Here is a 12283-nt window from a genome sequence, read left to right as displayed (position 1 = left end):
GGTGTGTTGGAGAGCCAGGCCACGAGATTTACAATCTGAGTACGACGTTTCGGGTTTTTACGGCACATCTATATACTTACGCGATCTAACCCCCCCCAAAAAAGCCCTCTGTTATGGATGATATCGGTCGCGAAAGCCTCTGACGTGTTAAACTTCCCCTACGCAGTCATGCAGCTCGGCCCTCTTGCGGCTTGGAGGGGAGCAGAGCGATCTGCGTGGTAGATTGTGGGGACAGGAGGCCTCTTATCCCGCAATGGATTGATGATGATGATGTTGATAATGATTTGGTTATCACTCGCCGCTCGTGTTAGACGCAGTGGCGGGTCCGGGGGATATTTGGGTGGGTGGGAGTTGGGGCTTGAGACCCAGAATATTGGAGCGGATATTTTCACCACAAGTATCTGTGGCGAATGCGGACACGATTTCTTGCAAAAGGTTTCAGTTTGGTGTTTTAGCATCTTAACACCACGTGTTTTATTGCCAGAAAAAAGGTAAAAAACCTATTTTATTTTGTGTTCATACAAAGTAATACGTTTTTTTTTCTATTTTATTTCTGGCATATTTTATTTAGGTGCCATATTTTTCTTATTTATTACCATATTTATTTAGTTTAGGATCATATTTGATTTAGGGCCATACAGTATATATATTTTTTTTCTAAAGCGTTGCAATTTCGGAATCGCCACACCGCAATCCACCCCCGCCCCCCTCCCCAACGCCTCCTTTGGAAATTTCTAGAACACTCCGTGGGCTTGTGGCTTAGACCGTGGCCCTGGGATCGAACTCACGTGTGGAGGTCGGGTTCGTAGTGAGTGCAACGAGGTGGGGGGGGGGGGGGTGCATTATCCGGCCACCACAGTGAGCAGTAACTCCATCCATCCATCTGGCGTCTCGACTATGACCCACACACAACACAGCAGTATTCGTGGCCATAGAATGTACGTGTTGTAGTCTACAGGACCCGTAAATATTTGACAACAAAAAAAAAAACACCCTGACTCTTTCAAGAGCGGATGCGCGTTCAAGAGCAAAGTTAATTTGGGGGAATCTGGACATCGATCTATTTATTTAAAAAAAAAACCACGAGCCAGGACAAACAAAAAATACAAAGATCCCCCGTATAGCCTGCACAGACTGTAGGAGCAAGTGCTGTTCGCGAGCACCTATGAAGGCCAGCATAGCACACGAAGGGGGTAGGTGGTTGTTGGACAGCTCCACGCCCGGACGCCTTTGTCTCCCTAGTGGCTCACTACACACACACACACTCTCTCTCTGACGGACTCGCAGTGGCCTGCGCATTAGGGATGCGAGCCGTGTCCACTCGCTGCTGCTGCTGCTGCCTCCTCTGTCGTAAATCTCTGCGTGCGCGCCGCAACTGCAGCTCCGTGGTGTCGCTGGCTCCTCCCACTGCCTCTGCCTCTCTCCTCCGCTTCATTCCTCCTCCGCTTCACACTCCAACTACCACCCCTTCAGTCCAACACCACCACCACCACCACATTCTTCTTCGCTCCACCTTGCTCTTCCCACACCCGGCGGCGAGGCGCCAGCTCCATCGCGAGGAGGAGGCGGCGGCGGCGGCGACCTTCCTCCCGCTCCTCCCGCCTTGCAGCAGCAGCAGTAGAATCAGCTGCATCATCATCATCAGCAGCAGCAGTAGTAGAATCAGCAGCAGCAGCTGCTGCATCATCATCAGCAGCAGCAGCGGCGGCGGCGCTCACGCCGAGGAGCGGCCCTCGGCAGCATCGGCGTCGCTACTCGCAGCGCTCCAGCGCCAACACCGCAGAGTCGCGCCGCGTCCAGCCGCAGCAGCAGCCTCCCACCCCGCGTCTCTGGCGTGAGCGCCCCGCGTGTGCCCGAGCGGCGTGGAGGAGGAGGACGAGGAGGGAGGAGGACGAGGAGGGAGGAGGAGGAGGCGATCGCCTCGGTCGCTGTAGCCACCGCGCCGCTACCCGTGGAGCCATGCGGCGCCTCTCGCTGCTGCTGCTGCCGCTATCGCTGCTCGCCCTGCAGGGACAGCTCGGTGCTTGCCAGCGGTGAGTGGCGGGGCCCTCGTGTGCCAGTCGCAGGAACAGCAGTAGTAGCAGTAGCAGCAGCAGTAGTAGCAGTAGCACCAGCAGCAGCAGCTGTAGCAGCAGCAGTAGCATCAGCAGTAGCTGCTGCAGCTGCTGCTGCTGCGTTTTGCTTGACGGGGCTCACCCCGTGCCCCAGATTTGCGCGTCGCGCGCTGCTCTGAAGATCCTCCTCGTGAGTCTCCGCGCACCTCCCCGACGTGGCCGCGTACGGTGCGAAAGAAGTCCCGCGGCGACGCTGGCGTATTGAGAGCGAGCGGCGGCTGTGAGTGTTGCGTTGTTTTGTTTTACATCGTAGGCGATTTTGCCGAGCCAGATGATTGCGTCCGGGGTCTTCTGCACAGATCGTGATGCGGTGGGTCTCTTACGGCTGTTCTCCATCTGAATGGCCTGCATAGATATTCGCGGCAAAGCCTCCTGGGTCTCCACGTGGGTCCTGTGACTTCTGTGTCCGAATCTAATACAGAACGCCGTCACGAGTCGTCGGGGGTCTCGGTGTGACTCTGTGGGACCTCTCTGTTGCATACCGAACGCGCGTCTCGCTCCATCGCACGGCTGATGTCGATGTACATCGGTGGCTCTGAACCTGGGGGTGCGAGATGCCCTTGGGGGGGGGGTGGGGTTGCGAGACGCGGCCAGATTTTTGTTTTGAAGGTTAAGCATCGAAGCACAAATTGCGCACGGGGCAAACAAGTCTACTGCTTTGTTTCCATCAAACCGATGTCTTTATTTAATGAACATCGGACACGTCTTGCTGTTGCGGCGATCGAGAACCAAAGGGGTTTGGCAAGGCTGCAGGAAAGGTTTAAAGAACCACCGATGCGTAGAGCATCGTTGTTGTTGTTGTCTTTAGTTGTTGTTGTTGTTGTCATCGATGTGGTTGAACCAGATAATTGCATCGGGAGTGATGCGCGCGTCACCCCCCCCCCCCCCCCACTCCTTCTGTGTGTTCGTGACGATGCCCCCCCCCCCTTCCTCCGCCCCCCCCCAAAAAAAAAACTTCCCCTTCTGTGCGTTCGTGCATCGAGCACCGAGTCCACGTTGCGCGCCTTCCCACGGCTCAGCTGTTCTCTCTCGTTCATCGGGTCGCGACCGACCGCATTTGCCGCACACCGCGGGCGGGATTCCGAGTTCGCGATTTGTGTATCGCAAATGGATCTATGCAATGACACGGCACTTAGGGATTGACCGTGCCAGAGTGCCAAAGTGACGCGTGGTGGTGGTGGTGGGTGGTGGGTTACAGATTTGCCGAACGCGGAATAACGCTCCGAGCTTGTACGGCCTTCGTCAAAAACGTTTTAACTCTTCGTCCTCTGTCCAATCCCACAACCTCTGTCGGGTCTTTTCCTCGATTTTGCTGCACAGGCCCACCGCTTGTGGCGTTGGCATTGCCAACATCCTGAGAGAGCAGTGCATCACGGGTGCTGCAGGGCATTTCAGGAGATGGTCCGTGTAGTTTGCTTCTCCCGACCAAACACATTGTTCGGTTGTGCAGGAGAAGCACCCACCCACCCCCCATCCCACGATTTAATGAGAGAGTCGCAGCCTGTCGAGACCCCACGTGGAGCCATTTGGGACTGGGAGCCATACGTGAGCTCCTCGCCTTGGGGGGGCGGAGGGGGGGGCAATGGCAGAGCCAAGATATTCAGGTAGAGGGGGGAAACCCCTCCAGCAATGGAAAATGATAGAGGAGTTGTTAGTAAGTAAGGAGTTGTTAGTAAGGAGTTGTTAGTAAGTAAGGAGTTGTTAGTAAGTAAGGAGTTGTTAGTAAGTAAGGAGTTGTTAGTAAGGAGTTGTTAGTAAGTAATGAGTTGTTAGTAAGTAAGGAGTTGTTAGTAAGGAGTTGTTAGTAAGGAGTTGTTAGTAAGGAGTTGCTAGTGAGTAAGGAGTTGTTTGTTAGTAAGGAGTTGCTAGTGAGTAAGTACTTGTTAGTAAGTAAGGAGTTGCTAGTGAGTAAGGAGGTGTTAGTGAGTAAGGAGTTGTTGGTAAGTAAGGAGTTGTTAGTGAGTAAGGAGTTGTTAGTAAGTAAGGAGTTGTTAGTAATAAGTAAGGACTTGTCCCTTGCTTTTTATCCGACGCGTGTGCGGCGATGGAGCAGCCATCGATCGAGGGTCGAATTCGAACCGCGTTGTGTGATCGCCATCGCGCTCGCTGAAGGTGTTGATGCCTTCAGGGAAGTCGTGGACTCTGTAGACGCAACTGCGCACAATTCTGTGAGTCACTTATAACCGCTTTGCCGTTACTTATTGCCAATTTTGGACTCAGACTAATGTCCTATCATCTCATAAAGTCCCTGGCACGTAATAATAATATGCTACACAGTGGCGGTCGCAAAATGCCGATTGATTACTAATAAACCCCAATGATCCGATCGAAATGAGAGATTTCGATCGGATCATTGGGGGGGGGGGCACGTGCCACCCCCCCCCCCCCCCACTGGGGGGGGGGGCGATTCCTCGCCGGGCTCCATTCAGCATCTTTAACTGATGCCGTTACATTTGTTTCCGTATGATTTTGTGTTCTTATTTTAGTTTACGGACGATTGTGGTTTTTTTTTGTACTGCATCTGTCTAACTTTAAAACTCCCTCTGTACATTTTTCACCAATGCCGGACTCCCAGCCTGGGACCAGACACCTCTGAATAAGAGACATCAATAGCTCATCGGGTCCTTCCAGCTGAAATCAAATGTCTGCGTTAGTCTCTATGCATCTGCGTAACGTCTATCGGTCTCTGGGTGAGTCTATGAATCTCGGTGAGAGCCGTATGGGTCTCTGTGTGAGTCCATGAATGTGTAAGCCTACGGATATCGGCGAGAGTCTATGGGTCTCTGTGTGAGTCCATGAATGTGTAAGCATATGAATATCGGTGAGAGTCTATGGGTCTCTGTGAGTCCATTAATGTGTAAGTCTATGAATCTCTATGAGAGTCTATGGGTCTCTGGGTGAGTCCATGAATGTGTAAGTCTATGAATCTCGGTGAGAGTCTATGGGTCTCTGTGTGAGTCCATGAATGTGTAAGCCTATGAATCTCGGTGAGAGTCTATGGGTTTCTGTTTGAGCCCATGAATGTGTAACCCTATGAATCTCGGTGAGAGTCTATCAGTCTTTGTGTGAGCCTATGAATCTCGGCGAGTACTGAGTACTGTTGCAGAGACAGATTGTAAATGTTGTGGCTTAGCTCTCCAACATACCGCTGTGCTGTACTAGTATACTACACTATACACTACTACACTATACACTACTATACAATACACTATACACTACTATACACTACACTATACACTACACTATACACTACTATACACTACACTATACACTACACTATACACTATACTATACACTCCACTATACACTACACAATAGACTATTATACACTACACTATACACGACACTACACTTTACACTACTATACATTACACTATACACTACTATACACTACACTATACACTACTATACACTACACTAAACACTACTATACACTACTATACACTATACTATACACTACTATACACTACACTATATACTACTATACACTACACTAAACACTACTATACACTACACTATACACTAGTGCTGTACTAGTGACGAATTGGCCACGTTCTGTTTACGTGACAACCCTAACTAGTTGGCTGTGTCGGGTAGTGGCGGGTTGGACGACACATTTATATATTAACGCGATCTAACCCAAAACATCCTCTATTATGGAGATGTAATAGCTCGTCAAGACTCTTCCGGCGTTAATGAAACGATCGTGCCCCTGTCCCGTTGCGTCTCAATGTCAGCAATAAGCGATTTCTGCCGAACTCAAGCAGTCCGTAGAATGTGCTGTTGTTTTTATATTCTTGGGTCTCTCGGTAAAGTCACGTAGGTAGGTTCATAGGAAATAACAAAAAACTTAAAAAAAAAACTACGACTTGGTCGTCTTCCTGAAGACATTAGCTTATGTCATCATTTGACCTCTTTTGCCAGTACCAAAATGTAATAATAGGGGTTTTTTCCTTTTTTTCTGGCAACAAAACTGAAACCTTTTTACAAGGATTCATGTTACTGCATTAACCACAATACCTGCAGTCAAAATGCAAACAAAAACATACTATGATGATGCATTGTCCTTGAAACTGATTGGTCCACACCAAGGGACGGCTTTCTTTTGAGCCTCGACCCAATTGGTGCCTTTTGGCGTCATCTGGTCGAGCACCAATTGGGTCGAGGCTCAAAAGAAAGCCGTCCCTTGGTGTGGACCAATCAGTTTCAAGGACAATGGGACATATATATTATCATAGTATGTTTTTTGTTTGCATTTTGACTGCAGGCATTGTAGTTAATGCAGTAAACATGAATCCTCGTAAAGAAAGGTTTCAGTTTTGTTGGCAGAAAAAAAAGGGGAAAAACCCCTATTCATATTCTTAGCTCTTTCGCTAAAGTCACGTTGAAGGGAAACAATAAAATAATAAAACAGAAATAATTATTAAAAAACAACCTATTATTACGTGAGCTTATGTTGCGATCGAAACGTCGTAGTTTTTGTTTGTTTGTTATTTTTTTTCTTTGAACCCATCTCCGTGACTTTACCGAAAGACCCAAAGAATATGAAAGCGTGCAGTCGCGAAAAGCTTGCAAGTCGAGATTTGTTGTTGTTGTTGTTGTTGTTGTTTTATTCTGCTTCAGGGCAACAGACAACGGGACCCGGAGCAAAAGCGAATGCAGCAACAATCGAACGGCCATTTGCAGTTTGGCAACATCGCAGGCAGTGAAAACTCGGGGAGCATTCGCGCCGAGACGTCTAAGGGGCCGTCCATAAATGACGTCACGCACCTGGGGGGGGGGGAGAGGAGGAGGAGGGGGGGGGTCAGACATTTGTGACGATGTGTGACGTAGAGGGGGATGGGGGGGGGTTTGAGGAATAATTGTAGACAGCTCTGTCGTCCCGACAGGTTTGTTCCTTTCACCTGAAGAAGGCCACTCGTGTTGTGGCCGAAACGTTGTGAGAATTTTATTGTTTTATTTTATTATTTTATTCTCATTCTATGTGACTTTACCGAAAGAACCAAAGAAGATGAATACTTGCAACACGTTCTAGTTAGTTAGATAGACTTTTTAATAAATGTTTTCTCTTACAGCATCAGAGTGCAGCGGCACGTTAAATACGCACTACTACAATGACAATATTCTTAGCTCTTTCGGTAAAGTCACGTTGAAGGGAAACAATAAAATAATACAAATTCTCACGACGTTTCGACCATAACACAAACGGTCATCTTCAATAAATTAATGCAAACCGACACACCTGATGACGACCGTTTGTGTTATGGTCGAAACGTCGTGAGAATTTTTATTGTTTTATATATATTTTATTATTTTATTGTTTCCCTTCAACGTGACTTTACCGAAAGAGCTAAGAATATGAATTACTGCAGTCACGAAAGCTTTAAATCAAAATTTTTACAATGACAATAGTTTAAAGCGATTTGAAGCATGTTTTATATATATATATTTTTTGGGGATGGGGTGGGTGGGCAGAGCTTTGTGACGTCATATTTGAGGGAAAAGTGTGGGGGGGGGGGTCAAAAATCGTCCAAAATCGCGTGACGTCATTTATGGACGGCCCCTTACGGCGCCGAGTCGACGCGAGATTCATCCAGAGGGCCGTAGCGTTCCGAGGGGGCCCTTATTCTCTTGACCTGGCGCTCGCATCGACGGGGACGTTGCCACGTCACAGGACAATCGTGACGTCCACAGTTTCCGACGGAGGCCTTGTCTTCCGCGGCCGCGTTTCTTCCACCGTCGCAACAACAACCACAACAACAAACAAAAATAAAATGAATTGCTATCCTGCACGGCCGTGTACGACAATGCATCACGACAAAATTAACTCCGGCCTGCCCAGCTCAACGATATACGATGTTGCGATGTTGGATGGTTGGTGGCAAGTCGGTGTGGAATCCACGAGGCTTAACAGAGGCTCGGCTCGCAGTAGGCATATGTGTACACCCGTGTGGATCACTGTCACTCGGCCAGACATGCGTACCGTGCGCGTGCGTCCTCCTATCCAGGGAGCGAGTTAGCGGGGGACACGCAAATCACAGAATGTTCCAAGTACGTGCCACCTATTTTACAATGAGCTGCGTCCAAAATCGATGAGGCTGAGAAGGCGAATTGATAAATCCATATGTCACATTTTATAATTAGAATCGTTAGAATAATTATAATTCCCAAGATTCATCAAATCGTGTTGGCCACAAATTCCGCCTATCGCCTCGTATTCATTCTTGGTTCTCCTGCGCTAACGCAACTGCGCTTGAGCGAGATAGCAGGAGACCGTCAGAGCATTATCGCTCGTCCGCGTGAACGGTCCGCTTGAACGGTCCACGTGTGAACCGTGCGCGTGTGAAACGCGCGTGTGAATCGTGCGTGTGAACCTTCCGTGTGAATCGTCCGTGTGAACTATCTGTGTGAACCGTCCGCATGAACCACACGTGTGAACCGTGCGCGTGAACCGTCCGTGTGAACCGTGCGTGTGAATCGTGCGCGTGAATCGTGCGTGTGAATCGTGCGTGTGAATCGTGCGTGTGAACCGTGCGTGTGAACCGTGCGCGTGAACCGTGCGCGTGAACCGTGCGTGTGAACCGTCCATGTGAACCGTGCGTGTGAACCGTGCGTGTGAACCTTCCGTGTGAATCGTCCGTGTGAACTATCTGTGTGAACCGTCCGCGTCAACCGTGCGTGCGAACCGTCCGCATGAACCACACGTGTGAACCGTGCGTGTGAACCGTGCGCGTGAACCGTCCGCGTGTGAAACGCGCGTGTGAATCGTGCGTGTGAACCTTCCGTGTGAATCGTCCGTGTGAACCTTCCGTGTGAACCTTCCGTGTGAACCGTCCGCGTGAACCGTGCGTGTGAACCTTCCGTGTGAATCGTCCGTGTGAACCTTCCGTGTGAACCTTCCGTGTGAACCGTCCGCGTGAACCGTGCGTGTGAACCGTGCGCGTGAACCGTCCGTTCAAGCGAGGGCACGCGACAGGGTCCCTGGGAAACAGCGGGAGGGCCGTTCACCTCCCCCTCCCCTCGTCTCCCCGCCCCCCCCCCCCCCCCCCCCCCCCGTGGCGCAGTCTCGGTCTCGTGAAATATTTTGTACGGCTTAAACAATTTTGAACGGATGTCAGCGGCAACGTGAAAGCTAATTTATTTCGACGCTCCTGGCCCACGGTGGGAATCTAATGTTTGAATGAATCGCTTGTCGTATAATCGATCGCTCTCCTCCCCGCAAAAAAGCGACGTGTCTCTGTTGCCTCTCTACCTGCCCGGCTGTAGCAAAATTAAAAATTCACAAACAGCCGCAAACGCAATAACGGGGCTCAGAGTACGGATACAGATGAGCGCGTGCTGCGGTGGATGTGTTTGTGCTCCTCTGTTGGGTTTATTTAACAAAAATGTTGGACTAACAGCGCAGCTGGATATTCCTCTAAGCACTGGCGGTGGTTTTGGTCACAGGTAGTGTGGGTCGCAGAGAGGACAGTAGCACTTGGCAAAAAAAAAAATATATATAAAAAAAATGTGGATCTGCATTGAAAAATAAGGAATTATAAACGGCTAAACTAAACTATTTCATACTCTTTGGTTCTTTCGGTAAAGTCACGTAGATGGAAAAATAAAACAAAAATCACGACCTTTCCATCGCAACACAAGCAGTCGTCTTCAGGTGCCGGTGGTGTGGATAGAATCAACATGTGTTTCGAATATTTCGCTGCTATAAATGTCCACATCATGACCAGCCACTTCGTTGAGCTGTCCTTTGTGACAGCCAGGCTTCTTTTGAAAAAGGGCTATATAACTCATTTGGCCTCACCCGGTGAAATTAAAATTGGTAAAATTTAAAGCAATCGCCTTCAGGTGTTTGTGTTGCGATCGAAACGTCGTGATTAAAATTGTTTTTTCTATCTACGTGACTTTACCGAAGGACCCAAAGGGTATGAATTCCTGCATTCAAGATGTAAACTATTTTAATTTTACCAGGTGAGGCCCACTGAGTTATGTCGCTCTTATTTTTAGAAGATGCTTGGCTATTGAAAATGACAGCTCAACGAAGTGGCTTATCACGATGTGGACATTTATAGCAGCGAAATATTCTAAACACATGTTGATTGTAAAAGTGTGGGAAATCCACACCACCATAGGGACAGAGAGAGAGAGAGACAAGAAAACTCAAAATATACAGCAGGCACCGTAAGGTTCAGGATCGAAACCCACGACTTCCTGTGTACCAGGCGAGGTGGTTAACATCTCCTAGCCACCGATAATTAGAATACTGCAGTGTTGCATGTGCACCCTGCGTGCATACGACAGCCGAACAATTACAAAGACCCTGCAGAGCGACAAGACATGTGTGTGGTTTTTTTTGTTCTTCAGAAGAACGATCGTTTTAAAAAAAATTCACTGACAGACCAAGGTGGATAACGTAAAATGCGTTAGGGTTATCAGCAGGGAGCACAACAAGAGCATTGATGAGAATCATTAGAGCAAGGCAAAGATAGATTTGTTGTACGTGTAATTAAAAACACGTGAGACTGCCTATGAACGCGTTTTTACTCGGAAAATTATAGACACTGTACAAGAAGCCAGGGCAAACAGCGAATTAAATTACTTAAGCAATTTGAACGATTGGATGCAACTGGGGAGGAGCATCCGATGCAAAGCTCTTGATTAAATGATCGTGGACGGAGATGAACGCAAAGGAAGGCCGTGTTCACCGAAACCGTTTGAGAAAAGGACACGGCACACATAAGGGACTTCGAGCATCTGTGAAAATCATTCGAGAATGTGTGGCGGCTTAGTCAAGCTGGTCTCGGATCCAAATGGCCTGTGGAGCTGCGTTTGTATCTTTTTCCTCCATTCTCCGCGCGAGAAAAGGTTTCAAACTGCAGTGACATCACAATTATTTGACGTTATTCTCCGGCACGGTAAAGCCCTTTGGAGGCCTTTTCCTGGTGATGGGTAGTTTTTATTTGATTCATTCGGGCCTACTGAAAATGATGAAGTTGTCTCAACCCTTCCCTTTTTTTCTCTTCCGTCAGTTGTCACACGGCAGCCGGCGATGATGATTCTGGGTGAACTCATTCCACGTGCATTCTCTGGTCATGCCGATCGAATTTCTCTCCGTTAACCCTTCCCCGTTCCGAGACGCGCACTGCAGGCTGTCCCGTTCACCTCCCAATCTCGGAATACGCGAGCGGTTCAACGTTTATTATTGTTTAGGCAGCCATAGCAGCGCCCGCTGTTTTTAAAGACGTTTTTACGCACGACGCGACCGCCGCACTCCACGATAGCCTGCGCCAACACTGTGCCACGCGCCCACCCGCACGGCCTTGCGGGGAGCCTCGGTGCCGGTGAAGTTACTTTGGTGTTTCTTCCCGTTCTGTTCCGATCACGTACACTTACGTCACTGGAGCAGAATCCGCATAAAAACGGATGACGTACACGTAATGATGATGTACACACATCATGGGGCCTCCTTTGCCATTTTGACTGCAAGTATTGTGGTTAATGTGGACGTGATTCTTTGCAAAAGGTTTCAGTTTTGTGGCCAGAAAAAAATGGGGGAAAACCCCTATTATTATGATGTACACATATTATATCGGAAGGGGTAAGGGTCAAGTTATCATCCTCCTCCCTCTCCCTCCTCCTTCTCCTTCTCCTCCTCCTCCTCCTCCTCCTCCTCCTCCTCCTCCTCCTCCTCCTCCTCCTCCTCCTCCTCCTCCTCCTCCTCCTTCCTTCTCCTTCCTCCTCCTTCCTTCTCCCTCCTCCTCCTCCTCCTTCATTCCTTCTCCCTCCTCCTCCTCCTCCTCCTCCTCCTCCTCCCTCCTCCCTCCTCCTTCCTTCTCCCTCCTTCCTTCTCCCTCCTCCTTCCTTCCTTCTCCCTCCCCCTCCTCCAATGGCAGCGCATCACCGCGGTTCGAATCCCGGGTCGCGTTGCCACCGCCGTGGAAGACTCATGAGATTTTTTCCGACGCCCTCAAATCGATTTGAAATATATCACGTGTCTCGTGAAGTATTTACAAAATGAACGCGCAAGGTCGAGAGAGAGGAGCAGCAGCAGCAGCAGCAGATCGCGAGGTCCACACGGGTACAATCGATGGACCCGTGCCGAATGACCGCGGAACGCCCCGTCCCTTACATGCGAAGATTAATCATCGTGCGAACCGTGCTCCAAATGGACT

At 49.2% G+C, this 12283-nt stretch overlaps 1 protein-coding gene across 4 annotated transcripts in view; it reads left to right on the top strand.

The window, feature by feature from the left end:
* LOC116955670 (glycine receptor subunit alpha-2-like) overlaps window positions 1-12283 on the top strand; it is a 224304-nt gene that overhangs the window by 37126 nt on the left and 174895 nt on the right. For 2 of the 4 annotated variants that reach the window (XM_032976900.2, XM_076053483.1), the window contains exon 1: window positions 1359-2033. The exons of 1 other annotated variant lie outside the window; for it this stretch is intronic. In XM_032976900.2, coding sequence (XP_032832791.2) covers window positions 1960-2033 — 74 coding nt within the window. In that variant the 5' untranslated portion in view covers window positions 1359-1959. Of the gene's footprint in view, window positions 1-1355; window positions 2034-12283 lie in introns of those variants that run through there. One more of the 4 variants, XM_076053484.1, reaches the window with a different exon arrangement.

Source organism: Petromyzon marinus, chromosome 61, assembly GCF_048934315.1.
Source record: "Petromyzon marinus isolate PM22_M1 ecotype Great Lakes invasive population chromosome 61, UKy_Petmar_22M1.pri1.0, whole genome shotgun sequence".
NCBI lineage: Eukaryota > Metazoa > Chordata > Hyperoartia > Petromyzontiformes > Petromyzontidae > Petromyzon > Petromyzon marinus.
The sequence above is the reverse complement of the archived record's forward strand: the minus strand, read 5'-3'. Positions and strand labels throughout refer to the sequence as shown.